General features: G+C 46.2%; 2 protein-coding genes across 3 annotated transcripts in view; both read left to right on the top strand.

Moving 5' to 3' along the window:
• Positions 1-845: 845 nt before the first annotated feature.
• LOC127210809 (DNA repair protein SWI5 homolog) lies at positions 846-21,037 on the top strand. The gene is made up of 3 exons (XM_051170556.1): positions 846-863; positions 1,184-1,274; positions 20,426-21,037. The coding sequence occupies exons 1-3, from the start codon at positions 846-848 to the stop codon at positions 20,842-20,844; spliced, it is 528 nt and encodes a 175-aa protein (XP_051026513.1). The 3' UTR covers positions 20,845-21,037.
• Positions 11,075-27,592, top strand: part of Mapk10 (mitogen-activated protein kinase 10) — a 254,254-nt gene continuing 237,736 nt past the window's right edge. For both annotated transcript variants that reach the window (XM_051170140.1, XM_051170142.1), the window contains exons 1-2: positions 11,075-11,478; positions 16,371-16,484. The gene's annotated coding sequence lies outside the window, so the exon portion shown is untranslated. The remainder of the gene's footprint in view (positions 11,479-16,370; positions 16,485-27,592) is intronic.

The following is a 27,592-nucleotide window of genomic DNA, read 5'->3' as shown; positions in this document are numbered from 1 at the left end:
ACTCTGGTACAATAATTAAAAAAAAAAAAAAAAAAAAAGATCTTGCTTACTGGTCATCCATAGCCATGCATAGCAGTCACTGAGCTCTTCAGAAGGCGTGTAGGAAGCTTTTTCCCTTTGCCATGAGCAGTAGCTATCTGGTGCGTATTTGTTGTGTGGATGAATTGGTGGTTGTGTGATTGTGTGTGTACATTTGCATTGCTAACACCCTGGCCATATTTCCGGAGATGACATCTCTAATCAATATATGCAGCTGTGTTTGGAAAGGACGCGGGGCCAGTGTCTTTCTACATTGCATATACAGACTAGATTTTCAATTCAGAAAATGTAGCTATTTGGAGAAACTAATCTTTTTTTTTTTTTTTTTACTCTTAAATTCACAGTTGGCCTAAAGCCTTTGCCCACAAAAGTGCTATCATGTCTTGCAAGCCACGCTGGGAGCCCTGCTAGTGGGTGCTTGTCAGCGCCTCACAGCCATGCCATATTTCTGACAAGCTGTGTTACAGCACGTCACGGAAAGGCTGACCTCACTTCACGGGGTCATACCTTCTCTGACCACCAGTTCCACAAGAACAACGGACAATGACTCAGCGGTGTGATGCATAGGTCCAAACCACGCCTCATGCAGTGGTCGCCTGTGCTGACTAAGACTTAGTGTTCCTGCACATGCAGAAGCGATGACTGTCCTCTCTGGTCAGTACATAGGCCAGTGCATGTCACCGAGACGATGGTCTAGAGTTATTGAGAGTTAAAGCTGATGGCTGTCAATCTAACCTAGCGCTACAGGGCCTGCTTTCAGTAGAGTAGCTACCGTGATAGTGGTCATGGTAATGGTGACACCCGTGATGCCGCTGAGTGGTCAGGTGACTGCAACCTGTATAGTTGCTGTATAGTTCATTAAATACCACATGAAGCCTCAGCTGACCTCAGCAGGAGACTCAGTTCTCTCTGGCTTGCACTTCCACTTAGAGTGTAAATGTTTGGTTTGCATATTTCTGCATAGAAGACAACTTGGTACAAGACTTTACACTTCTCTCTCGTTCTCCCGTTACCTTCTTCCTTCAGCTAAGACGCGTCATCTTTTTTATTCTCATCCTTCGCTTTTAAGTCTATTCTTATTAAGTCTGCCACTGTTCAAGTTCTGGTCATGGTTCGGGAATCCCTTTAAGACGTCCTCTTGTAGTTACAGAACACAATTGTCATGCTACCTAGACCCAACGCACTGCAGTCAGAGAAACTCCAGTGTGGAGAGCTACTGCCTGTCCAGGACCTGAGTAAGTATTTACGGTGGGATTGACAACTAAAGCTTCCCTTGTATCAGGCTGGGCAGCTTTCCCCAAATAAACACAGGGGTGGAGGTCTGTGTTTCCAGTGTGTATGCACAGGGCAATGACTTCCTTCCCTCGAAGCCAGACAGCATAGCTTTCTTTCTGCATCGAGACACTTATTCATAGATGTGTTTTAAAATGACTGGCCCTGAAATAAGATTGTGACTTTTCTATGGGACCAAGCTTCAGACTACTTTTTTCCCCCTTTTTTTCTTTTCTTTTCTTTTCTTTTTTTTTTTTCCCAGACAGGGTTTCCCTGTGTAGCCTTGGTGGTCCTGGACTCACTTAGTAGACCAGGCTGGCCTCGAACTCACAGCGATCCGTCTGCCTCTGCCTCCTGAGTGCTAGGATTACAGGCGTGTGCCACCATGTCCGGCTCAGACTGCTTTTCTTAATCTTCAAGACAGTATTTGGAAAGCAGATGCTGCTCAGTGACTGGCTGGCTGGCAACTATTTTAGTTAAATTATATGAAATTCACATAATTCCAATAATAGCACTTTTTCTGTGGACTATTTCCTTCTTGAATCTCTCTCTCTCTCTCTCTGCGTGTGTGTGTATGTGTGTGTGTGTGTGTGTGTGTGTGTGTGTGTGTGTGTGTGTGTGTGTGTGTTAGAGCATGTCTTTGAATATCTGCTAATCAAGTAGTTGATTTTTCCTCAGGAAATTTCTAATGAGGGCCACAATGTCCTTTTAGGGTGCCGGGGGTTCGGAATAACTAATTTTGTTCTTTTTTTATTATTGTTTGAGAATTCCAAGCATGTGTATAAGGAAATATAATTTGTATATGTACTGTTTCCCTTCTCAACACATCCCTCTCCTAACTTCGTGTCTTATATGTCATCGTCATCGTCGTCATCGTCGTCATCGTCGTCATCGTCTTGATAACCCATTGAGTCCAGTTAGTGCTGCATACATGTGTCTAGGTGGGGACCACCCACCGGAGCATGGGGTGAGCCTACCAGCCTCAGAGACCAGTGATTCTCCTTTCCGTAGCCATGCCAATAGCGTCTCAGTCAAGACTTGTGCCTGGAGATCAGTCTCGCTCAGCACGCAGAGATCTTGGCTGGCCTGATTCTTCTGCAGGTGCTGTGAGTCCGTGAGTGAAACAGGCACGTCACACTTTGAAGGCAGCATTTCGTAGCTCTTAAATTCTTTCTGTCTTCTTTTATGTGCTGCTGCTGCCTGAACCCTGATGGGGACGGAGCCTTAGTAAAGACATATCTCTCTGCCCTGGCTGCAGTCTCTGCTGTAAAAAGAAGCCGCTCCAACCCAGGCCTAGGACACCCAGGGCTATGAGCACAAACATCTATATTTAGAAGGAGACTGGACAACATGGTCATTTAACAAAATAACACTGGTAGGTTCTTGCCGGGGCCCTTTACCTTCCCAGCTATGGGCTTGTGACCAGGGATACTACAATGAGATTCCCTCTTGTGGAGCAGGCCACCTCAGATCCAGCCGGAAAGTGGTTAGTCACCTCATAACAGGCCTGCCGCTCCTGCACCCGTGGGCACACGCTGCCTGGCAATTTGGCATTGCAGCATACAGGGCCCAGGGCTAGGGAGACTGCTCATGCCTTTCCTCCTCAGCATCCTCCATAGCACCTTTTCAGAACCATCAAAGCTACCCAGGAGGGAGGTTGAACTTGATTTCTCTATGTCCTACTGCCAAAAAGTATGGTGTCTTCATCAATAGGGTCTTACAGTGCTGCCATGGAGGGCAACCAAAGGCAGTGGCGACGGCTTGTGTAGTATTGGAGACCTCTGGTCCTTCCCTGCCCAAAAACCTGTCATGAGGGAGACATCACATGCCTCGAGGGAAGTATTTGTTATATGCCTTGTGCTGCATTTTCCATTAACCCACGTCTTTCTGGAGAACCATTGTCCACTCACACAAGGTATCTCTGAGCTCATTTTAAAAGGTTATATTTTGAAATTAGCTTATAACTTGTGGATTTCCTTTTTAAACATCCCTTGGTAGACCACCCACCACCTCCCCCTCTCTCCTTCCTCCTAGCCCCCACGCCTTCTTAATTCTTTAAGCCCAGTTGTCCCTCCTTTTTTCATATTGCACGTGTCCTACTGTCCTTCTAATTCCATTTTCTAGTTAAGTTGCTGGATAATCGGCTTCCATATAGCTTTATAAATATTCTTTCTTTGGGATAGCTGTTCTTCCTACTCCACCCACCTACCTGCAGACTTCAGGATTTTACTTTTCTTTACAGCTGAGTAATGTTCCATGCTGCACAAGTGCCACATTTCCTTATCCATTTATCTGTGGATGCACATCGAAGTTGTCTCTATTCCCTGGCTATTGCGAAAGACAAGGTCTTGAGTCCTATCTCAACTGAAAGCTATAGGGAGGCTCATGTTTCTTACAGTTAACTTTCGGTCCTATGGGGTCCCTCAACACAGGCACGTGTGTGATCAACTTCTCCTCTTGTGTTTATACTTTCAGGCCTCCCAGTCACAGAAAAAGGGGTGCTCCTGGGCCAGTGGGTGGTGTCTGGGGATTACTAGGTTGAAGCAGGAGTTCCAGTGAGGGTTACACACCTCTCAAGAGACACGGGGGTTCAGCCAGCTGTTCAGCACTGGCTGAGTGACCACCGTAAGCCAAGGACCATGCTCGCCACGTTAGTTACATTATTTAATCTCTTCCCCGTGAAGTCTGCGAAGTAAATACCACTGTTTTCACAGTGTCTGAGCCTGACTTGGGAAACGGAGATCTGCTCAGGCCACTTAGACAGGAAGCAGCCTAGCTGTAGTTTAAACAAGATCTGCTGGTGCGTTCAAGGTCCCTTTCCCTACACATATGAATTTCACATCGACTTTAAAAAGATTTCAAGTGAAATCCTTTTGGGTGTCTTGTTTGCTATGACAAATATGCTGATTTCAGTTACTGCCCGCTCATCGTCACAGTTCGGTGTACACATTTCCTCAGGCCCCCCTCCCCCCTTGCACACGATGGTGCAACAATGTCAAACGGCATGCTTAAGATAGTGGGCAGATTTTCTTGTTGCTAATTTGGGAAATCCATTAGATTTGAGACTTGGCATGAGTTGTATATGCTAGCTAATGCTGGTAAGCATTTGGTCTAAGAGCATGAGATTAGACACCCCAAGTGTGCACGAGGTTATTGACGCCATCACTCTTTCTGATGTTTGGATGCTATCACAGGAGCCTTTCTTACTGAGGGTTTTGTTCACCACTTAAGTTATTACAAAATCCTTTCACCGTGATTGTTAGAAACAGACTCTATACCACTGAGACATTTTCCTTGGTGGTGATGGTTGGGTCTATGTTTATGAAAATAATATTTTAAAAGTTTGGTTGCAGAGCTTTGGGCTACAAAATCTTTTCAGCGTGATTGTCAAAAACAGGCTCTGCACTAATGGGACATGGGTCTGTGTTTATGAAGGGAATATTTTAAAAGTTTGGTTGCGTAGCTTTGGGCTCACTTTTCTTTTTTTTCCCACTTGACCTGCTTTAGCGAGCTTGCCCTTTTGAGCATAGTAACGGCAAGCCGATGAGAGGTGAGAAGAGTTGTTTAGTTCAGATACGCGTTGTTACAGAAGAGTAAGAAATTGCCTTTCTAGGCACAAGCCAAAGTCACCCATGCTGCCTTCATGTTTTGTCATGCTTCTGGGGCTCTGCAGCAAAGTGGGGGTGGGGGGGGGAAGGCTGGAAGCTGAGGGTGGACAGACTCGTGGGTCAATCCGAGGGGTCGTGACTGGAAGAATAGCTGCTCCACCTCCAGATCCCAGTGTCCCCGGGGATCTATGGCAAGGCGCTTTCCTATCAGCATTGTTCTAATGACAAACAAGCTAATTGGGTTGTTCAAGCTGATGTTACCTGACGAGGCTCAGCCTTCTTTGACATTATTTTAAAATAAGGTTTCCCACCATTGTCTTTTGTGAACTAAATCTAGTTTGTTCTTTAGAAGAACGCGATGCTGAAAACTGATGTATACCTGCTTATGTTGAGCGACACACTCTGCATTTAGAGCCAGCATGTGCTAAACCACAAACAGACACAATTCTCTTGGTTGTATGGAAAAAAAAACAATGCTTATATAAACTTAATAAAAATTAGCTCAAGGCACCTTTTCTGCTACTGAATTCTAACATCACTTTTTTTTTTTTTTAACCCCAGAAGGAAAAAATTCCAGGAGACTAATTCAGTCTGCTTTCTTTTGATGTGAACACAGTTGTCAGAATGTAAAATGAACTCTTTAGGAAAAAAATTAAAAATGAGTACAGCACAAGACGACTGGACATTATTCAAGACCCACGGTGCTGTTCAGTGCCAAGACTGAATCCTGATGACAACGTGTTAGTCCTGCTGGCTCAATTGTAACACACACATTGGAAGGTAGCAGGAGGAGAAAGTGCGGGGAGAGGTGTAGAGTCCACAGGGATGCTCTGTATGCTGCCTCCCTTCCCCCCTGTAAACATAAACCTGCTCCAAAAAATGAATATAGAACCCTTCTCTTAACACAGCAAGTTCATGTGTGTGTGTGTGTGTTTTTTTTAACTATTCGTATTTAAACTCATGACACAGAGAGTCATTATGAGCCATCCACTGGCCCCGTGATTCTCACCCTGATAGGACTATAAAAGATATTAATTAAAAGCTATTAAGATATTGATTAAAAATTAAAGGACATTAATTAAAAAGTTGAGAGATTCTTCAATAAACTTTTTTCTTCCTTCCTTCCTTCCTTCCTTTCTTTCTTTCTTTCTTTCTTTCTTTCTTTCTTTCTTTCTTTCACTCCAGAGTTTCTCATTGCCTTTCATTTACTACTGTGTAATGTGGCTTCCAAAGAGGAAAACGTTGGGTGCAGCATTTCTGAGAATTCTGCTATGAAATCATTGTTTTCCGATGATAAATACTTACTAGGAGGAGGACACCTGAAAAAGGCCACGCGTGGCAGCGCCACGGGAGACACTTGGCTGATTCTGTCAGGGTGGCAGCCCGTGTGTCTGTGAGCCTACAGAGCTCAAGAAGGCATGCTAATTCTCTGTGATGCCCACACATCCAATCACCTGTTGAATGTTGCTGATTCGGAATTCATAGTCAGTCTTGCTTTCCCCAAACTTTTTACGCTGGCCATGTCACTAGGTGATATTACTGTCATGTGTATATAGCTCCCTGGTGGTACAAGTCTCACGGGAACTAGCGACTGTTTTCCTCTGGGATGGCCGTCTTCCCAGGAGATAAAGCTTTGCCTACAGAGTCTGGAAAACATCTACCAAGTAGAGACAAGTGGCTCATTGGCTCTGGGACAGTTTTGACAAGGGACTCGGAGTGTGGTTGTTTCAATTCTTGTCTAGTTAATGAACTTGAGACTCAGATTCAGAAATGGGACTCTAACTTTGGTCCCTGATTCTACAGCTTCTGTCCCTTTCTGTGCCCTGACCCTAAGCTTTGTGCTTTGTTCTGTTTGGCAAGGCATGCTTAGCTCCGCCCCTTTCCTCAGAGGCTGAGCCCTGACACTCTATGACTGTCTCTGAGCTGAAACCAGTGGTTTGCTTATTAGCAGGTTTTTCTGAAAATGTTACTCTCTGTGTGTGTGTGTGTGTGTGTGTGTGTGTGTGTGTGTGTGTGTGTGTGTATGTATGTGTTTGCATATGTGTGCACCTTTGTACATGTATGTGTGCATGTGTTCAGGGGTGCATGTGCATTCGTATGCACTTGCATGTGGGAGCCAAGGATTGATGGATTGATGTCAGGTATCGTTCTTAAACAATCTATCTTATTTCTTCTATCTATCTATCTATCTATCTATCTATCTATCTATCTATCTATCTATCATCTCTCACTATACCTGGAGCACCATGATTTGCCTTGACTTGCTGGTCAACAAGCCGCAGGGCACTTCTCCATCTGGCACTAGCCATTAGGGCTATCTTTGTATGGCCAGTGGGGCCTAAACTCTGTTTGTGTAGAAAGCACTTTACCCACCAAGGCTTCACCCTGGCCTTTCTCTCTCTCTCTCTCTCTCTCTCTCTCTCTCTCTCTCTCTCTCTCTCTCTCTCTCTCCTTTTTGCCAGTTTCTTAAATATCTGGATCTCATCAGTATGCGATGCAAACTTCCATCACCTGTCTCTCTCCTCATGGATGGATGCCTAAATCTGGACCTTCCCTGTTGCTGGGTTTTTGGGGTTCCCACAAGCATCACGATCGGCAGGGAAATGATCCAGGTGAGCTAAGAAGGAAATGTGGCTCAGCATGATATAGTTAGCCAGGCTGGTTCAGATTTATCTACACTGGATATGCTCGGGTGGGAAAAGTAAAATCAAGATTTAGGGCAGAGCACTAGATTTGTACCTTTTAGAACTCTTAATGTATTGGTCAGTTAGCAATTTCCTTCTTGGAAATTGACTTAAAAATTGGCCCCTGAAATTAGAATTTAATATTACTAGGTGCATACACTTGGGTTACACCTCGATTCATTCTGACAAATTGATGTGCTCGTACAGTCGCTCACGGCTCCACCGGGTGTAGACTGAGTCATCGCTGCTTACATCACCCCTACTCTGGGCAGCCCACTGCCTGCCTCCCCTAGTCAGTCATCGCTCAGATTCCTAGCACTGTGGAGGAGCAGGTGCGTCTGTCTGTCCTTTGTCTCATGGATGGATGAATATTAACCAGCCAGAACTGCTTCTGGGAGTCATTTACCCTGCTGCATGTTTTAGCAGTTCATTTGGAAAGAGGTAGACGTTCCTCATCACCCCTGGTGGTACATACTTCCTACATACATAGACCTGAAAATGATCGATGGTATATAAAGTCTACCTTTTAAAAATGAGCTTACATTATGTTAGTCACTCAAGATTCTTTATTCAAAGTTCATGAAATTGACAGTACTGAGAGGACCCGAGTCAGGCCTTCTTTAAACGCAGTTGCATTTGGAAGCATGTTTAAAGAGTTTGCCCCTTCTCAACGGAAAGAACATGCTGCATGGCGAACACAGTAAGCTCATAAATTATCTGTTCTTCCTGGCGTCCATCACTCCTGGAAACCAACAGCATTAAGAGTAATATCGAACAAATGAGAATGACGAGTGGCTACTGTCCTTTGGTAAAATTCCACTACATGAATGTACCATCGTTTGCTTCTGTGTTCTATGGACACGCTTTCCATTGCTTATAGTTTTTACTTCAAATAAAGCTGGTGTAGCATTTATGCATGACATTTTGTTAGCATGTGTTTCTATTCCCTTGCGTGAATGCCTAGAAATGGAATTGTTGAGTCACACTGGAGGTGTGTGTTTATCGTGATGAAAACTTTCTGATCCACTTCCTAAAGTAGCCTTTCCCCTTTTTTTCTGATGCAGTGTAAGAGAGTGCTGGTTCCTCATAGCCTTGCCAGTACCGGTGCTTTTAATTGTAGCCATTCTTGTAGACATGAAATGGGATTTCTTTGTGGATTTAATTAGCATTTTCCCAGTGACTAGTCATGTTGAGTGCTTTTTCATGTGCATATGGACTATTTGTAAATCTTCTGTCAGATGTCGGCTGAAGTCTTCTTACTCAATGAAGATCATTGCTTGTCTGTTTTCATTGCTGTTTTGTAAATGTTCATATAATAGGAATTTATATATATCAAGTATATTTTCACATGTGTGTCAAGGATATTTTTTTCTAGGCTGTTTTCTCACTGATGACTTTGGGTAAGTAAATGCTTTCAGCATTGATGAAGTGTGCGTGTGTGTATGTGTGTGTGTGTGTGTGTGTGCGTGTGTGTGTATGTGTGTGCGTGTGTGTGTATGTGTGTGCGTGTGTGTGTATGTGTGTGCGTGTGCGTATGTGTGTGTGTGCGTGTGTGTGTGTATGTGTGTGTGTGCGTGTGTGTGTGTGCGTGTGTGTGTGTATGTGTGTGCATGTGCGTGTGCGTGTGTGTGTATGTGTGTGCGTGTGCGTGTGTGTGTGTATGTGTGTGCGTGTGCGTGTGTGTGTGTGTGTGTGTAGTGGATACATTTATTTGCTTTAAGAAATCTTACCCTACTTCAAGATCAGAACGTTAGTTTTTTCTTTGAGAGGACACACATTATTCTACTAGCTTTGGGGAAGGCTAATCTTATGTTCTCTCTTCTCATGGACAGCTTCTCTGGACTTAGTGTTTGTCCACAGCACAAGGGAGAGCTTCAGCCCAGCGTCTCCTGGCAACCCTGGATTGTTGGGGGGTTGACTTTTGCTCTGGCAACTTAGGAAACAAGTTGGGGTGCTGCATGGGGGTAGCGTGCTTGCTCAGCACCTGGAAGGCCTTGGTACCCTGTCCTAGCACAGAAAAGAAGGGGAGGGAGGAGGAGGAGAAAGGGAGAACGTAGGGACCGGCGCGTTCAAAGCAGCACGTTGGGTACTGTCTCCTAAGTTGATTAGCTGCCCACACATTTTTATGCAAGGCAGTCATAATTTATAAGTAGACCCAACTGGAGAGGAAAAAAAAATAGCTACTGAGTCTTATAGGACTTGAATTCAGAACAAAGAAACAACCAAAAACTTGTTGAGAGTTCTAGAGCGAGAGCCCACCCAAGCGGTTCATTTGGTATGTTCCTTCTTAGATAAGATAGCACCAGTTACCGCACAGAAACGCCAGAGCCAGCTTCCTCAGGGCTTCGCGGTGCGCTGCAGGCTTTGCCATCTCTCTGGCTTTACAGCAGCTGTATCTTTTCTGTTAGCCTACCACAGAAGCTTCTTGCTCATGTCAGGGCACCAGTTCCAAGGTACAGCATGAAGTTTAGCACTCCTGGGTTCGGCAAAGGCTTTTGGGAAGAGCGGGCATTGGATCTGATTTGTGTAGCTTGAGAAGTTCAAAGAGCAGGCTTGCTTGAAATTGGGTGAAAATTGTCTTGGTAAGTAGTTTAAGAGTGAAATAGTCTAGTCTTTCATTTCATTAAGCTATCATATGTATAAAATCGAGTTTTTATAATTAAAAATATCCTATAGCACCCAAAGTAAAAAAAAAAAAAAAAAAAAGATTAAAAATTGAGATATGTAGTAAATGTAATTTACATTACTTTCCCATGGAGTTTTCTGAAGCCAGAAACAAAACACCCAGTACCCTAATTTATTAACTCAAACTATCAGTATTTCCTGCAGTATTAAACTGCAATATATACATTAGTCTGCGAGTTTGGTCTAGTGGGTGTTTATGTAGGATTTTAATGAAAATAGGGAGACAGAGAAGAAATGGTGTTGGACAAATGACCTCTGCGTTCCGGGCGCAGCTCCAATCTTTGCTTCTTTTCTGAGGTTGAGTCTGTCTCTTGTTTGTTTTGTCATTCAGAGAGATGGCACATGTCTGTCTTTTTTTTAGCTGTTTGCAAAAAGCTGAAGTGGTTGAAAAGCAAAGGTGACTACCTTCCCAGTGGCTTTTTTGATCTGTCCTCGGTGCACAGAGCGAATGCTCCTGGCTTTGTGCCGCCCCCCCCCCCCCCCCCCCGCCTCCTGCCTTCCTCCGACCCCCTCCCGCCTTCCTCCCCCCACCCCTACCCCCGACACCCCGCCCGAGCTGAATTCGCAGATCTTGGTGGCCACACTTCTATTCCTTTACGTTCTGCCTGCTTCTCATTTCGCCAGGAAAAAAAAAAAAAAAAACCCGAGGTAGCTGCAACCGCAGATACTTTCCCTTTTTCCCTTCCCTCCTCCTACCCCTCCCTAGACCTCTCTGGGCTTTGACGTCATGTGTGCTCCTTTCAGTTGCCATAGCAACCCCATTCCCCAAGCCCTCTGTCCAGCTCCTCTGGTAGGTTCCACAATGGTACAGGCAGCCTCCTGCTGCACAATGGTTTCCAGGCAGTGAGAGAGGGTGATTCAGCAAGCTACTCTCTCTTCCCTTAAGCCTCCCCATCTCTCTTTATTTTTATGGGGGTGGGTGGTGCTTCTTACATACTTATCCTTCCCCTCATTTTCATTTTTATAATTTTCCTTTCTCTTCCTCACTCCTCAATTCCTAGGGGCTTGAGCGAGCTAAAGATTGGGTCTTCTTGGAAGTCACCCATCTGTTATTATTTTTAAACAATCTCCACACCTCCAAAGATTCCCCTCCTTATTGCGGTTTGGAATGTGGCTAACGAAAACCCAGTAGGGAGGATTTCTGGGGCAAGCAGCCGGACCAGGATCCTAGGTCTCAGGCACGGAATATGGTAGGTGGCTCCTTGCTCTTTCTGGGCTCTGTCCTGTTTTGGGAGGGTGGGTGCTATCTGTCATCGCTTCTGGTGGGATGGAAGAGCACATGAGAAAGTAGGGAGCAATGGGGCTGGGGAGCCAGTTTAATGAAGCAAGAAGCTAGCATTTCACTCTGGGAAAAGCATCTTATCCGAGAGGCTGAAAGCTTTCTGTTTGCTGTTTGGAGCAAAGAATGACAGAAGGTGGGACAAACCATTATTATTGCAACCTGAGAGAGAGAAAGAGAGAGAGAGAGAGAGAGAGAGAGAGATTGTTTAGAAGTGAGGAGCTCAGTTTATTTGAGAAATGCTATGTCTCTCATAAAACATTAAAAAATGTCATTAGTAAGCATATTGCTTATTTCCAGACAAGTTTGACTTTTAGTACCTGGAAGCCATTCATACAGTTTAGAATTATTTACATATGTATTAGAAACTGACGATGCCCCCCTTGTAGAAAGACCCTGAGGTAAGTTTGGGCTACAGACAGGAACGCAGAACAGGAGCCAGACCAGGGAAAAGAGCGAACATTGGCACTGCAGCCACACAGGGAACTGTCCCTTTAAGAAAGTGATCTCCCAGTCACAGCAAGCAGCAGTTTTCTATGGCAAGGTTCCCAGGTATTCTGTGCTGAGATACTGTGTCCCCTAGAAATGTCAGAGCATTTTCAGAAGGAAAAGAAAAGCTGTCATTGGAAAAGAGCGTAGTGATACAGTTATCAAAATTTATGTGTTTATGCCTTTGGTAGGATAAGTGTGATTTATTGGAAGACCTCCAAGTAAATCAGGTTATAGATTTTCAAGAAAATAATATATATCAGTGCTGCTTTGACTCCCTTAAGCAGATAACTTTCAAGGGCATTGCAATCTGGCCGTGGGGAAGAATGGTTTACCCTAGGGCAGTAGGGTCTGGAGCAGCCACAAGGTTGTTTACATGGTCTGTGTTTGCTGCAGACAGCAATAACTTTCAGGAACACAGGCTAAGTCATATGGGACAGGCCAGAGCTGGGAATGAAGGAAGGCGTGTGTTACCTGCCCAATCTCTCTCTCTCTCTCTCTCTCTCTCTCTCTCCCCCCCCCCCCCCCAACGCTGGCTGTTACAGTTAATCCTAGATGGTATTGTGGAATGCTGATCAACATATTTAAAATGGTTGCGGTAATGGCCACTTTCCTCCTAGAGGGTTCAGTAGCCCTCTCTCCTCAGTGAGCATGTATGTCTCAGTACAGCCAGCTCTGCTCATGAATGAATTCACGAGGTTCCTACTCCGCTTTGGAACCACTGGGTTTTAGGACTAGACAGTTTGATGTAGCAGTCCTGCTGTTTTTTGGTAGGTATTCCTTAAACAAAACAAAACAAAACAAAACCTTGATTTTACCCTTAAAAATTGATACAAAGCAAAAAACAAAAAAGAAAAAAAAATTGATACAAAGTATTGGCTTAATGACTTTATTTACAGTCATCAAAAGGGACTGTCTCTTTTCCCACAATGGGACTAGGAAAGCAGAGGAGAAAACTGGTTTGACCTTAAGCATGAGTTTCCACCTTCCCCGCTGGCTTTTCCTTACCTCTGCTCATTAGGAGCTCTCATGTGCAGGGCTCTGGTCCTTGCAAAAATCATTGCAATTGTAATGAAAGAGCTTCCCAGTGACAGGGGAGCCGAAACTACCAGGGAGTGGCAAATTCAGCTTGCCTCCAGCTTCCTGCTTTCTGTCCTCCCCAAAACAGCATCTGCTGGGGGAGGGGAGTGTGTTTGCATGCCGGAAGGAAGGGCATGATTATGGATGGATCCCACAGGGACCGACCAGCTGAGTGTGCTCTCTCCCTGTCATTGTTGGGTGCGTTGGCAGCTAGTATCAGGGTTTCATAGTATGTGGTCAAGCTGTTTCAAGGTTAAGCGGAACTGAGAGGTGATCATGGACGCTACAGAACGCAGTTATTTTGAATCTACAGCAGAACTTGTTCCCTGTCAGTGTATGCCACAGGAGTATCGGAAGCAAACCAGGTTTGCCTAATGTAAGCGTGCAAAGGCACATGCATATGTTGAAAGTTCTATTATAGCCTTCCCGTTACTGATGACAAAAGATAAAGACCGATTGGCATTTCGCTGTTTGTTAGACACAGGGCCAGGCAGTTTTCCTTCTTGTTCTAGAGCTGATTTCAGGTCATGTTTGTAGCCAGAGGAAGGATGAGGAGTGGAATTGCTGTGAGTGAGTCAAGCAAATCTTTGGTTGCTCATCAGAAAAATGGGCTGCGGATGAGGGAGAGTTCCTTCAATTTGCATGCGAAGCAGCCACATGGACACTCAGCGGACCCCTTCCCTGAGCCCCCCCTCCAGCCCCACGGCTCCCCTCCCCCGCTCCCGGCCCTGGGGCTTCTCCCCTCCACCCCCCCACCCCCCCACCCCCCACCTCCGCGGCTTCCTCTCATATTCTTGTCAAAGCTTTTCCTTGGCATGGTGGCAGTCTTGCATAGAGAGGTGCAGAAGTGCCCAGTAGTGACAAGAAAGGAGTGCAGTGCTCTGATTGCTGCGGGCTGGCTGAGTCCCTCCCACCACACACGCATCTGTTATCGCACCTTCTACAGAGCAAGGAGGACGTGTGCGTGTGTGGAGAGCAGGGCCGACAGACTGAGCAGGAAGAAGCTTCGTCAGTCAGGACGGACAAAATCCATTTGTGTCTTTAGCACGTTGAGATTATTTATTGCGTTACATAACCCCGTTCTGAGGCGTGAGCTGCAGATTGATTTGGATAAGATGGGGCTTGCCGCATATTGTCCTTTAGAACGGAGCCCGTGTTTTCAGACCCTGGATTCTCCCTACTGTTTTCACACCAAAGTTCTAGTATTTCGAGCAGAATGCTTTCTCCCCTCAGTTTGCGTATATTCCAATCTCATGAGCAAATGAAATGAAGAAAGGAAGGTTAAAAATCTGTACATTTTGAGTGCCATTATTTCACCTATGTTTAATGTAGAAAAACTGAAAAAAATTTTTTTGTAGTGAATCTTGGTAAAGATGAGTGGAAACACTGGGTAACACTGAAAAAAAATCTCCAAGTGAAACCTGTATGTTTGAAAGCAGTTTCCAAACGTGCCTGTTTTCAGCAAAGGGTTTTGTAGTTGACATTTTGGACCCACAGCAAGCTACCTTGGTCCTTTTGCTGTTCTTATCTCTGGTGCCTATAAGATACAAAGCCTGTGTGCTCCATAAGGTAATGCTGGCGGGAGTGGAAATCCGAATTTTGTATAGAAAAATAAATAGCAGAAGGCTCCTGGAGAAGTATACTAGTCACCTTGGGTAGGATGCACAGAAGATGTAGCCATGGTACAGGGTGCCAGGCAGTGCCAAGCAACCTGCACAGTAAGAGACAGGATTGCCCCAATTCTCCACCTCACCTCTCCTCCTCCTTCCTCAATGCCAGGAGCAAGTCAAAGAATAAGCAACAGAGACTTAAAAACCCTAGAAATTCATGTCAGTGGGTTTTCCTCACTGAAATTAAACTGAATTCTGGCTAGTGGCCTTCTTGGATGTACCAGGTGCTTCCTGAGTGTGGGAGGATCTTGGAGTCGTCGTCCTTTCTGTGTGGAGCTGGGATCTGAAATCACAGAGTGTGAAGGAAGGCCTCTAGGTTTATTTATCTGGCCGAGTTTATTCGGTGTCTGTAGGAGGAGGCTCCCTCTTTGTACCAGTCACCTCACAAGACACCAATCCCCCGTGCCTTCGCACAGTGGGCCACTATAGGTGTCTATAAGCGAGAAGCACTGTGTGTGGAAGAGAGCGGCAGGAATTTTGGCTATTGGAGCACATGCTCCTGTAAGGAGCTGAGTTACAGGGAGGATGGACTAGCTTGATGGTCAGTACAACAGGCATGAAGAAGATGAGGATACCGCACTCTGCCATGGTGGTGCGGGACAAAGGAGGCCACACTGGGACGCTGCAAGTGGATGCGTGGGTGGTGGTGGGAAAGGTTTTCCTAAAAATCAGTGCAAGGGCATAGGCTTGAGAACCTGGTCTAAACTAATGCAGGCAACAAGGGTAAAGGGTGGGTCTATAATCAGATCAGGTTACTACAGCAGCTGCTTTGGTCTCCAAATCAACATCACCTTACTTTTACGTGGTGCATTCTAGAGGGTTTTAGCGCCCCTCCCCTCCTCTTCTCTGCCCCACCTCCCGTCGTCGTTTTGTTTTTCAAGACAGGGTTTCTCTGTGTAGCCTTGGCTGTCCTGGACTCACTTTGTAGACCAGGCTGGCCTCGAACTCACAGCGATCCACCTGCCTCTGCCTCCCGAGTGCTGGGATTGCAGCTGTGTGCCACCACGCCCTTCTTCCTTGTCTCCTTTTTGTCCGTAATCACGTAGCCATTGTTCCAGTGAGCTCTACAGTAAAAAGAAGACTGTGTTCTTGTGGAGGTTGAATTGACATATCTCCAAACGAAGTCTCTTGTTAGAAAAGTAACTGTCTTACCCGTCCATATAATTGTTAATTGGGTTTTATGTTGAGATTTTAAAAACATCTAACTGTTCTACTATGGCGAACACCAAAGTTTCCTTGTAACAAATACTAACAGGAGTTCTTACCTCAAATTTCTTATGTCATATCTCCTTGATCTTTGCCACCTGAGACTTTTTCTTTCCTGAGACAGGGTTTCTCTGTGTAGCCCTGGCTGTCCTGGACTTGCTTTGTAGACCAGCTAGCCTCAAACTCAGAGATCTCCCTGCCTCTGCCTTCCAAGTGCTGGGATTACAGGAGTGTGCCATTACCACCCAGCTGAGAAAATTGTTATTGTGTTTGATGTTAATATTTTTTTAGTAGTGCAAGTGAAATTTAGTGTGAAACCCTAAAATAAAATTGATGTGTTATTTTGCTCTCGTTTTAGGCTGGTGTGCGAACACCACCGACAGGACCATCTCAGATCTTGGTTATGGCCACTCACGCAAGAAGTTGTTGAATTAAACCCCTTTCCTATAGATGAGAAACCACATAAGCAGTGGTGAGTTGAAAATCTGCAAATATTCCTTAGCAGGATATTTATAACCGCCGTGACCGCCTTATCTATCACACAGGCCCCATATACGCATTTGAGTGAGCACCGCTCAGCATGGTGCCAATCTGGGTAAGAGTCATCAGAAGAGATCATGTGTATTGATTGATGGTGTGGAGCTTCTATCACCACATAAAGCCATGGGTTTTAGGACAACATCTCCTTGAGCCAATCTACACAGGATGGCTTCAGTTAGTAACACCGTGTTATAGAGTAACAATCGGGCTACATTATTTTAAGTGGCATTTCTTGTTTGCAGCATGCCACCATGTTGATTAAACTCTTTTAGTAGAAAAAAATGGTTCTACGCTGAATTATAATTAGTTCCTTTTAGAAATACACACATACACACACACGCGCACACACACACACACACACACACACACACACACACACACACACACACCATGTAGTCTTCAGACACACAGGAAAGAGAACATCATCACATTTGTGAATATTTTAATGTACAAACCACCTGCTCAGGAAAAACCAATGATATACTTAGTTGTTCTGCCTACTTAGAATAATTCAGAAATGTATTTTTAAAAAATAAAAATATCATCCCACCCAAGCAGAATGTCTCTTAAAGTCAAACCCACATTTGCTTCCTAGTCATCCAAGTCCATAGTTAATAAAGCAGAGTTGAGACGGGGAAGCTACTTTCTGTCAAATAACATCTCTGAGAAATAGAATGCTATAGCAGTGCCCGTAAGACTCTGAAAGGAAGCTGTTGGCGCTAGTGATCAGTATCTCACTTTCATTTGCCTGGTGGCTCCTCCATAGCAAGGCTGTCCTGGAGCTTGATGTGGCTCTTATAGCTGCGGAAATCTGAGGGAATTTATTCTATGGTGATCTGCTAACCATCACACTGAAGATGTAGACCCAGGGGTCCCCAACTATTGTGTGCTTTATAAAAACAGGCTGTGTCTGTTATGAAGAGAGAATCATATGTAATTACCAATAACCAGCCATTTATGAGCTACAGCAATCACAGTTTTATGTGGTTGACTCTAATGTGTTGCTGTGTGTTATGTCCCCAGGTTAAACATTTACCTATTAAGTCATGTGGATGCGCCGTTGGCTTTTTGAGTAGATGAAATTGTCTGTTTTAAAGGACTTTTTCAACTTAAAGAATGTGGTACTTACGCCATGTGCTGCTAGCAGCACAGAGATATCCTAAAGATTGTGAAGTGTGGTTCTGTAGGTGGGCACAGGGCACAAGGGCATTAGAGAGAGAGAGAGAGAGAGAGAGAGAGAGAGAGAGAGAGAGAGGGAGAGAGAGAGAGAGAAATCTCATAGATGTGGTGACAGTAAGTCAAAGGGGACTTTGCCGAAGGGACATTTTAGTGGACTCACGTACAGCAAGAGGTTGGCCAAAGGAAAGACCCAACCGATACATAGCGGGGGAACATGCAGTCAGCTGCGAGAGCAATGGCTTGGAGCCCTCACGTTGCGCATCCGTGGAGAGGGGTATGGAGACATATGAAGGACCTCTTAGGCAAAGCTAAGGCATTTAGATTTTACACCAAAATGAAGCTTTTGGAGGCTAGTGATACAACTGGCTTACTTTAAAATTGTAGCTATTTTATCCACTAGAAGACTACGTGGCATAAGTGGAAGGTCGTACCTCACAGACCCTGAGAAAGCACCGCGCGCTTCAGACCACGTCCTCCTCCCTCCCCACCACAGCTGACCACACAGCCACCTCACTGGTCACTCATCCCCTGCTGAGCTTTGTAGAATTTACATCTAGGTAGCTGCACAATATTTACTTCCTTTTGCCTGCACTTCGGTTCCACACGTGTGCATTGTTAATCCGCTGGTGATAAGCCCTGGGTTCACGCATATAGTATATTTGTGTGAGCCTCTGCATACCATTTTATTGTAGAAATATACTAAGATTTGCCTATCCCTTTACTGTTGGTGGAGATTCAGATTTTATCACACACATCTAAAGTCAATATCAAAAGAAGGAATTTCTAAGTTTTGAGGCATATGTACTCTTTTTTTTTTTTTTGAGACAGGGTTTCTCTGTGTAGCCTTGGCCATCCTGGACTCGCTTTGTAGACCAGGCTGGCCTCGAACTCACAGCAATCCGCCTGCCTCTGCCTCTGCTTCCCGAGTGCTGGGATTAAAGGTGTGCGCCACCACGCCCGGCCAACTGTACCCTTAATCTTAATAAATAATTCAAAAATGTTTTTTTAAGTTGGACACATCAATTTGTACTCATGGCGGTGTTGCAGGAAAGCTCATCATTTCCCTCCTCACCTCATTTGTAAGTTCTTATGTTTTTCTCATCAGGTGGATATGTAATTATACGCATATAAATATCAATTTGCATTTTGCTGATTACTAATGAGGAATATCACTCCATTTTTTTAATGTGGCCAATTGATGTTCCTCTTTTGTGAAGTGCCTGTTTCAGCCTTTTTGAGATTTTCCTTCCAAAGTCATATCATTTACGAGCACTTTACAAACGCTAATCTTCAATCACCCCCGTGACTTACAGACACGGGAGGGCAGAGTTTGGGAGGTTAAATAACTTGCTGACAGACACAGACACGTGAAGAAGCAGTGACTTGGCATTCAACCTGAAGTCTCTCTGATGCAGAGTTTTTTTTTTTTTTTACTTTCTCAGAGTTTGTTCAGGGGCTGATTAGGCTGAGGCCAGAGGGAATATTAAAAATGCTGCTGTGGAAACAAAAATGATGAGAGAATAAAGTCAAGAATGGCTGGCAATGGTTTCATACCGGAGACATAGACCTGGAATCGAAGGTGGGAATGAAAACTGTCCCAGGTTTCCGTGTTGCAGGCTATGCAGACTCAACGCCAACTACACGCGTGTATTTATGGTCTTGGTATCAAAGGAGCCTCTAAAAACATATTTTATGATTCTAACATTTAATAAGAAATTAATTAAAACATCTAGGGCTTTAAAGTTTAGGGATGAGAAGAGACCACTGTGTTTATTTGGGTAAATTCTTTACTTTCTAAAAGATATGGCACCAGTTGCTAACAGAGAGTAAGTGGCTTTTCAAGATCATGTGTCACCAAGCATTTTATGATTCTAAAATTTAATAAGAAATTAATTAAAGCCTGTAGGGCTATAAAGTTTAGGGATAAAAAGAGACCACTGTGTTTATTTGGGTAAATTCTCAAAAACTGCCAGCCAACTGAGACAGGAAACTGAATTCTTACGACCGCTTAACTCAGTGAAACCAGTGAATTCCTGAAACAGAATACTCGGTTTCTTCCTCCCAAGTTCATACACTAAACCTTGACTCCTAGGTGGACGGTGTCGGGGGACCTGGATGTTGGGGGATGACTGGGTTAGAGGGGTGGGTCCTTGTTATGACAAAGAGAACCCAGAGAACAGACTGGTCTCTTCTATCAAGTGAGGACACAGCGAGAGGCCCTGCTTTGAGCCGGGCCACCAAGTCTGATGGTACCCTGGGCTTGCTAGCTTGTAGAGTTGTCAGCATCATGTCTTATCAGCTCCCACGATACGTTCCTTTGTTACCGCAGCTCAAGTGGACCAAGGGTCTCCGGGTCTGTACACAGTTTGGAGAGTTTCTTTACACTGACTGATAGGCCCTCAAGGCATCTGCCTCTAAGGATAGTGGATGCCAAAGATACCCTTCCCTCCTCCTCTCCTCCTGGTCCCACCCTCCCTCCCTCTTCCCTGTATCACCCCTTTCCTACCCCTCAGAAAAGGGGAGGCCATCCATCCCAGCAGGTCAATTTGCATCAGGACTGAGCACATCCTCTACAGCAGTGACCTGGCAAGGGAGCCCTGCCAGGGGGAAGTGATTGAAAAGCAGACAAGAGCTTGGTGCGCACGCAGCTTGACGGGAGTTGGTTGGCGGTCTCCATCGAGGATTTCTCGTTAGCTCAAGGCAACCATTTAACCTTAACCCTGGACCCTTCTGAGGAATTCCCGTCCCTGCTCCGGGTACTTCGGACCTCAGGGTTCAGGAGGACTGAGTCAGAATTTAACCAAAGTTGCTATGCGCCCTTCCGATCACCGCGGCCATCTCCCAAGTCTGAAGAGGCTGATGAGGTGAGCGAGGAGTCTTTGAAGGCTGACATTCAGAAACTGAAGGAGAAGCAAGACATGCTGGACAAGGAGATCTCCCAGCTAGTACCAGAGGGCTACCATGTGATTGGACTGGAGGACCACATCGCCCTCCTTCATGAGTACAATGACGTCAAGGATGTAGCCCAGATGACACTAGGCAAGCTGGCTGTGACCCGAGGTGTCACCACCAAGGAGCTATATCCAGATTTTGATCTAGACCTGAGTGACTGAGCAGAGTCATGGAGATTTTACCCACAACCCACGGGGACGGGTGGATGGGGGCATGAAGAATAGAGCCCAGACAGCACATTCATATGGTTTCCAGATAAAAAGGGTTAGAAGCCCAAAAATTTCTAAAGCACCCAAACAGTCAGGGGTGGGTCCTAGAGAAGAGGGGTGTTGGGAGGGGCCAGATTTGTTAGTGCTAAGGCTCTTAAATTTATGAATGGATATGTGTGCTTGTCCATTTTGTTAATAAACATATGAGCTGTCAAAAAAAAAAAAAAAAAAAAAAAAAAAAAAAAAAAAGAAAAGAAAAGCAGGCAAGAAAGTCCTTGTCAGAGACAGTGCCTCCCCCCTTCTCCCCCTCCCTGCCCCACCGCTCACCTTACTAGGGGACCCACATGAAGACCAAGCTGCCCATCAGGTACATATGAGTAGGGGGCAGAAGGGCAGAGAGAAGAGAAAACAGGGCTTGGGGCATCTCTGGGACAGGCTGGAGACCTATGACAGGGCCCGGCTCAGGGGGGGTATGGGAGTGACTCTAAGTGACACCCCTACTTAGCACCAGACATGGAGACTGAGGAGACCACGCTCTAACCAGATGGGACTCCCTAGCAGAGGGAGAGGAACACCAGCCCACTTGCAAAAACTTAGACCTAAAATTTACCCTGAGTTCTGAAGTGATGGACGCCTAATGACGTGCTATTCATTAGAAGTCAGCTTTCCCTGGGTCATATTTAGAGAGGAAATTTGTGTCTGGAAACTTCCATTATCTCTCAGGGGTTTCATGAAAAATTCTTCGTATTCTGATAACTGGCATTAGAGGGACTATTGCTGAAATGGAGGTGCCAGATGCTAATGAGAGTGTGTCTAGCATGAGAGGTGTTTTCACGTTAGGATGTGAAGAATTTGGTTTGCAGTTTGGTAGTACTTATTGCATATACCAATTTATTATTTATATAGTGTAAGTATAAAAATTATACATGCTAGACAATTCAGTGCATTCTTTCTAGCTGTCTTTTTGGGGAGTGTAGTTTGTGAGTATCTTAAATTCTGTGAGCCACTTTTAGGCTGGATTGGAATGTTAACAACCTTGGTGGGGGTGAGTTTAGAAAAACTGATTAATTTTGAGAATCTACATAATTCAGCTTTGGGGTAACGTGTGTGTGTGTGTGTGTGTGTGTGTGTGTGTGTGTGTGTGTGTGTGCGCGTGCACACGTGTGCGTACCAGGTGTGGAGATGAGAGGACAACTTGTGGGAGTTGGTTTTCCTCAGGTGTACTCCTGTGATTTAACTCAGGCCATCAGCCTTGATAGCAAGCACCGTTACCCACAAATCCATTCTGTTGGTCCCCTGGGTCGAGGGAGGGAGGGAGGGTGGGAAGATGGGAGGGGGGAGGGAGGGAGGGAGGGAGATGGGAGGGGGAGGGAGGGAGGGAGGAGAGGGAGGGAGGGAGGGAGGGAGGGGAGGAGGGAGGGAGGGGGGGGAAGATGGGAGGGGGGAGGGAGGGAGGGAGGGAAGATGGGAGGGGGGAGGGAGGGAGGGAAGATGGGGGAGGGAGGGAGGGAAGATGGGAGGGGGAGGGAGGGAGGGAGGGGGGGGGGGGGAGGGTGGGAAGATGGGAGAGGGGAGAGAGGGAGAAGACTATGAAGTTCTGACTAGAAGACAATTTAAAGTAGTTTAAAATTTTGTAGGTTTCAATAGACGCCACACTTCATGGGCAGTTCAAGGTAGCAACAAGGAGTGTTGGTCAGTATGTAAGACCTCATTCAGGATACTGGTCTTCCAGCTTTGCACTTGCATGTAGGCTTCTCATGCTGATGGAAGTGCCCTCGATTTGCTAGCCATCACTGCCTCTGAACCTGACAAACTGTGGCATCTCCCTTTATCCCTCTGGTTAAAGAATGCCAGCTTTTCCTCTGAAAATAGACCTCTGCGAAGCCAAGTGACTGTCTGGAACACCTGGGCCCATGGTGTGCGCTGAGGACCACAGGCTCCGCACAGACAATATCCTCACTTGGATTAATGTTAGTCTGCATTAAAATAGCCAGTAACTGTGAGCGTGACATAGAAAAGAAACGGCTTGTGTAGGGCGAGTGAAAGCATCAATCCTGCCCAGAGAGAGTTAATGTTTTAAGGAAGAGAGCCCGATAGTACAGTTCTCACCGTAGCTCAGCCCTGGGTTAATTTTGTCTTGTGTAGGCCCTTGAATAGCTGAATTTCCCCTGTATATAGAAGGGCTAGAACAGATTATTTAACATTTTTTAAATTATAAAATGGTAAAGCTCAGAGTGCACAGAGTGAAGCAAAGCCCGCTGTGACAACTAAGGGCTCATTCAGATCCAGTGAAGCACCACACTGGTGTGGGGGGTGGCCCCAAAAGGGGCTCTGCAAATGGGAAGCAGATTCCTGGCCAGATGAGAGCGGAGCTGAGGGCAGGTCGAGACATCGAGGGGTCTCAAAGACGGACTTGCCAATGTGCGTTTCTTTCTTTACCCCTTTGTTGGCAGTTAGCTTAACTTTGCCCATCCCTGTTATCCGCAGTATAACCCCATGATAGTTCGGTTACAAGAAATCATGTTTAATTACTGAGGATTCATTATCTGTTATAACGCAGAGTTTAGACAGAGTCAAGTGAACCGGACTTTATCTATTCCAGAAGTCTGTATCTTTTTCCATTAAAGAACTGGTGGACACATATGTTCACTCCCTGATTTACTCGTGAGATCGCCTTTTTAACATTTGCCTTCGGAAGACATGATTCCCAAGTTGTGCTGGGATTCATCAACGCAGCAGGTGCAACTATTGGCATTTGAGTCAGTTAAGATAGGCCATCAATATTACGTGCTTGCATGAAGACTAGCAGCCACTTTCAGAGACCAGGTGACTATAGCAGAATCTCTGAAGGGTGGAAAAGCCATCACTTCCTCCCCCCCCCCCTTCCCCCCCCCCGGTATCCTTCTTACCCATACATACTATCCTAGACACTGTAGAAACCAAGATACATTTAACTTGTCTCTGTCCATGGACATGTTGCTGTCAAGGTAGGCCTTTGGGGCGAGTTAGGAATTGTGGACAACCTGTGACTAAATGCATCTCATACGTAGGTAGTATAGTTACCTGCACAGAATTAAAGCTTAGGTGCAGCCGTAAATGACTCGGCTTCTACCCAGGCATTTTAAAATGGGTTCGTCAGAGTGCCATGGGCCCTCTGGCTTGAGGTACCAGCTTTTGTGGTATCTTCACTCTTATAAAAATTATTGAGTAGCTGAAAGAGACCATTGGTACTTTCCACATTAAAAATTAAACACAAACTACTGAACACACACACACACAATTCACTGAAAAAATCAACAATGTGAAACCCAATTCAGGCTAATGTAACGTAAGTGACGCCATCGCTTTACGAAAGCCGCTTTTTAGCAGAGTGAAAATCACCTGATTAAAAATGTGAATTGCCTCACAGTTTCTGCAGATCTGTTTAATGATCAGCTTAACAAAAGCCAGTGGAGTTTTCTCATCAATCTTGCCATCATGCCATCATGCATGTTGTCTCTGGGAGGTGGCGGCATACTTGCAAGAGAAAGTGCGTGTCAACGGTGACTCGAACAGCCTTGCCTTTGGATCCCTTTCTGGGCTGCCGTGTCTAGCCTCAATAGGAGAAGATGCGCCTGGTCCTACTACAACTTGATATGCCAAGGCCAGCGGATACACATGCAAGACCTCTCCTTCTCCAAGGAGAAAGGGAAGGGGAAGTGGGGGAGAAGAGGTGAGAGGGAGGGACTGGAGGGGGGGGGGAAGGTGCAATCAGGATGGAGGTAAATTAATTAATGAAAAGATACAGTAAGCACTTCCACACTTTTTTGATTGTTCTACTTAAGATCATGTTAGCCTTTCCACCACTCATAAAAATAAAATGTAATGCAAGTTAAAAAAAAAAAAAAGGATGTCTTAGGAGTCTCAGGCATCAGGCCACTGTGCTCAGGAAGGAGACGGCACTACAGTGCAACTGTGGACATGTTTGCTGTCGTTTCCACCTGGACTGTCACCCAAAGGTGCATGTGGTAAAGCCTGGGTCCCAGGAAGGCACTGTTCAGGAGTGAGGGGCTATGCTTAGTGAGAAAGTGGTCTTCCTATTATTTGAAGGGGATGCTGGGGACCTAGCCCCTCCTTTTTTTTCATGGCCATGGAATGAGTGCATTGGCTTACATGCTTGGCTCTGCCATGAGGTGTTATCACAGGCAGAAAGGAGTAAGGCCCGCGCACCATAGTCTGAGACCTCCCAAACCACGAGGCAGAGAAACCTGTCCATCTTTGTACATCGACTGTATTATGTCAGCTGTGGTAGCAGGCGGCCAGCTAGCAGTATTTTTGACAGCACCAAAGTTAGGAAGCTTCCAGGAGGAGGAAGGGAATGTAGAAGGGGCAGAGCGCATTTAGAACTGAGCAGTTTAGGCTGTGTGACCTGTGCGTAGACAGATGGCAGGACCATGGGAATAAAGTAGATGCAGGTAGAAGGGGCCTTCAATGCCTGTGGTTTTCTGAACGAGGTTTAAGAAAATGATTCTGACAGCAATGCTGCGTGTGTGTCAGGGGAGGGGGTGGGGTAGCAGGAGGCAGGGTGAGCAGTCACAGGAGGCAGAGTGGGGGCAGTGGGAAAGTGTGTGGAGGGGCCCAGTCCATGAGAAAGCATCTGTGCTTCAGGTAATTCAAAGAGGTTGGGAGCAATGGTGGGGACAGTTGTGATGGTGGGGACAGTTGTGATGGTGGGGGCAGTTGTGATGATGGTGGGGACAGTTGTGATGATGGTGGGGACAGTTGTGATGGTGGGAACAGTTGTGATGATGGTGGGGACAGTTGTGATGATGGTGGGGACAGTTGTGATGATGGTGGGGACAGTTGTGATGGTGGTGGGGACAGTTGTGATGGTGGTGGGGACAGCTGTGATGATGGTGGGGACAGTTGTGATGGTGGTGGGGACAGTTGTGATGATGGTGGGGACAGTTGTGATGATGGTGGGGACAGTTGTGATGATGGTGGGGACTGTTGTGATGATGGTGGGGACAGTTGTGATGATGGTGGGGACTGTTGTGATGGTGGTGGGGACAGTTGTGATGATGGTGGGGACAGTTTGTGATGGTGGTAGGGTAGTTGTGATGGTGGTGGGGACAGTTGTGATGGTGGTGGGGACAGTTGTGATGATGGTGGGGACAGTTGTGATGGTGGTGGGGACAGCTGTGATGGTGGTGGGGACAGTTGTGATGATGGTGGGGACAGTTGTGATGGTGGTGGGGACAGTTGTGATGATGGTGGGGACAGTTGTGATGGTGGTGGGGACAGCTGTGATGGTGGTGGGGACAGTTGTGATGATGGTGGAGACAGTTGTGATGATGGTGGGGACAGTTGTGATGATGGTGGGACAGTTGTGATGATGTTGGGGACAGTTGTGATGATGGTGGGGACAGTTGTGATGGTGTAGGGTAGTTGTGATGGGGTGGGGACAGTTGTCATGATGGTGGGGACAGCTGTGATGGTGGTAGGGTAGTTGTGATGGTGGTGGGACAGCTGTGATGTGGTGGGGACAGTTGTGATGATGGTGGGGACAGTTGTGATGGTGGTGGGGACAGCTGTGATGGTGGTGGGGACAGTTGTGATGATGGTGGGGACAGTTGTGATGGTGGTGGGGACAGTTGTGATGGTGGTAGGGACAGTTGTGATGATGGTGGGGACAGTTGTGATGATGTTGGGGACAGTTGTGATGATGGTGGGGACAGTTGTGATGGTGGTAGGGTAGTTGTGATGGTGGTGGGGACAGTTGTGATGATGGTGGGGACAGCTGTGATGGTGGTGGGGACAGCTGTGATGGTGGTGGGGACAGCTGTGATGGTGGTGGGGACAGTTGTGATGGTGGTGGGGACAGTTGTGATGGTGGTAGGGACAGTTGTGATGGTGGTAGGGACAGTTGTGATGATGGTGGGGACAGTTGTGATGATGTTGGGGACAGTTGTGATGATGGTGGGGACAGTTGTGATGGTGGTAGGGTAGTTGTGATGGTGGTGGGGACAGTTGTGATGTGTGGGGACAGTTGTGATGGTGGTGGGGACAGTTGTGATGATGGTGGGGACGTTGTGATGATGTTGGGACAGTTTGTGATGATGGTGGGACAGTTGTGATGGTGGGGGTAGTTGTGATGGTGGTGGACAGTTGTCATGATGGTGGGGACAGCTGTGATGGTGGTAGGGTAGTTGTGATGGTGGTGGGGACAGTTGTGATGGTGGTGGGGACAGCTGTGATGGTGGTAGGGTAGTTGTGATGGTGGTGGGGACAGCTGTGATGGTGGTGGGGACAGCTGTGATGGTGGTGGGGACAGCTGTTGGTGGTGGGGGGACAGCTGTGATGGTGGTAGGGTAGTTGTGATGGTGGTGGGGACAGTTGTGATGGTGGTGGGGACAGTTGTGATGGTGGTGGGGACAGCTGTGATGGTGGTGGGGACAGTTGTGATGGTGGTGGGGACAGTTGTGATGGTGGTGGGGACAGCTGTGATGGTGGTGGGGACAGTTGTCATGATGGTGGGACAGTTGTGATGGTGGTGGGGACAGCTGTGATGGTGGTAGGACAGTTGTGTGATGGTGGGGACAGTTGTGATGTTGGGGACAGTTGTGATGGTGGTGGGGACAGTTGTGATGGTGGTGGGCAGTTGTGATGGTGGTGGGGACAGTTGTGATGGTGGTGGGGACAGTTGTGATGGTGGTGGGGA

Source organism: Acomys russatus, chromosome 28 (assembly GCF_903995435.1).
Source record: "Acomys russatus chromosome 28, mAcoRus1.1, whole genome shotgun sequence".
Classification (NCBI taxonomy): Eukaryota; Metazoa; Chordata; class Mammalia; order Rodentia; family Muridae; genus Acomys; species Acomys russatus.
The sequence above is the reverse complement of the archived record's forward strand: the minus strand, read 5'-3'. Positions and strand labels throughout refer to the sequence as shown.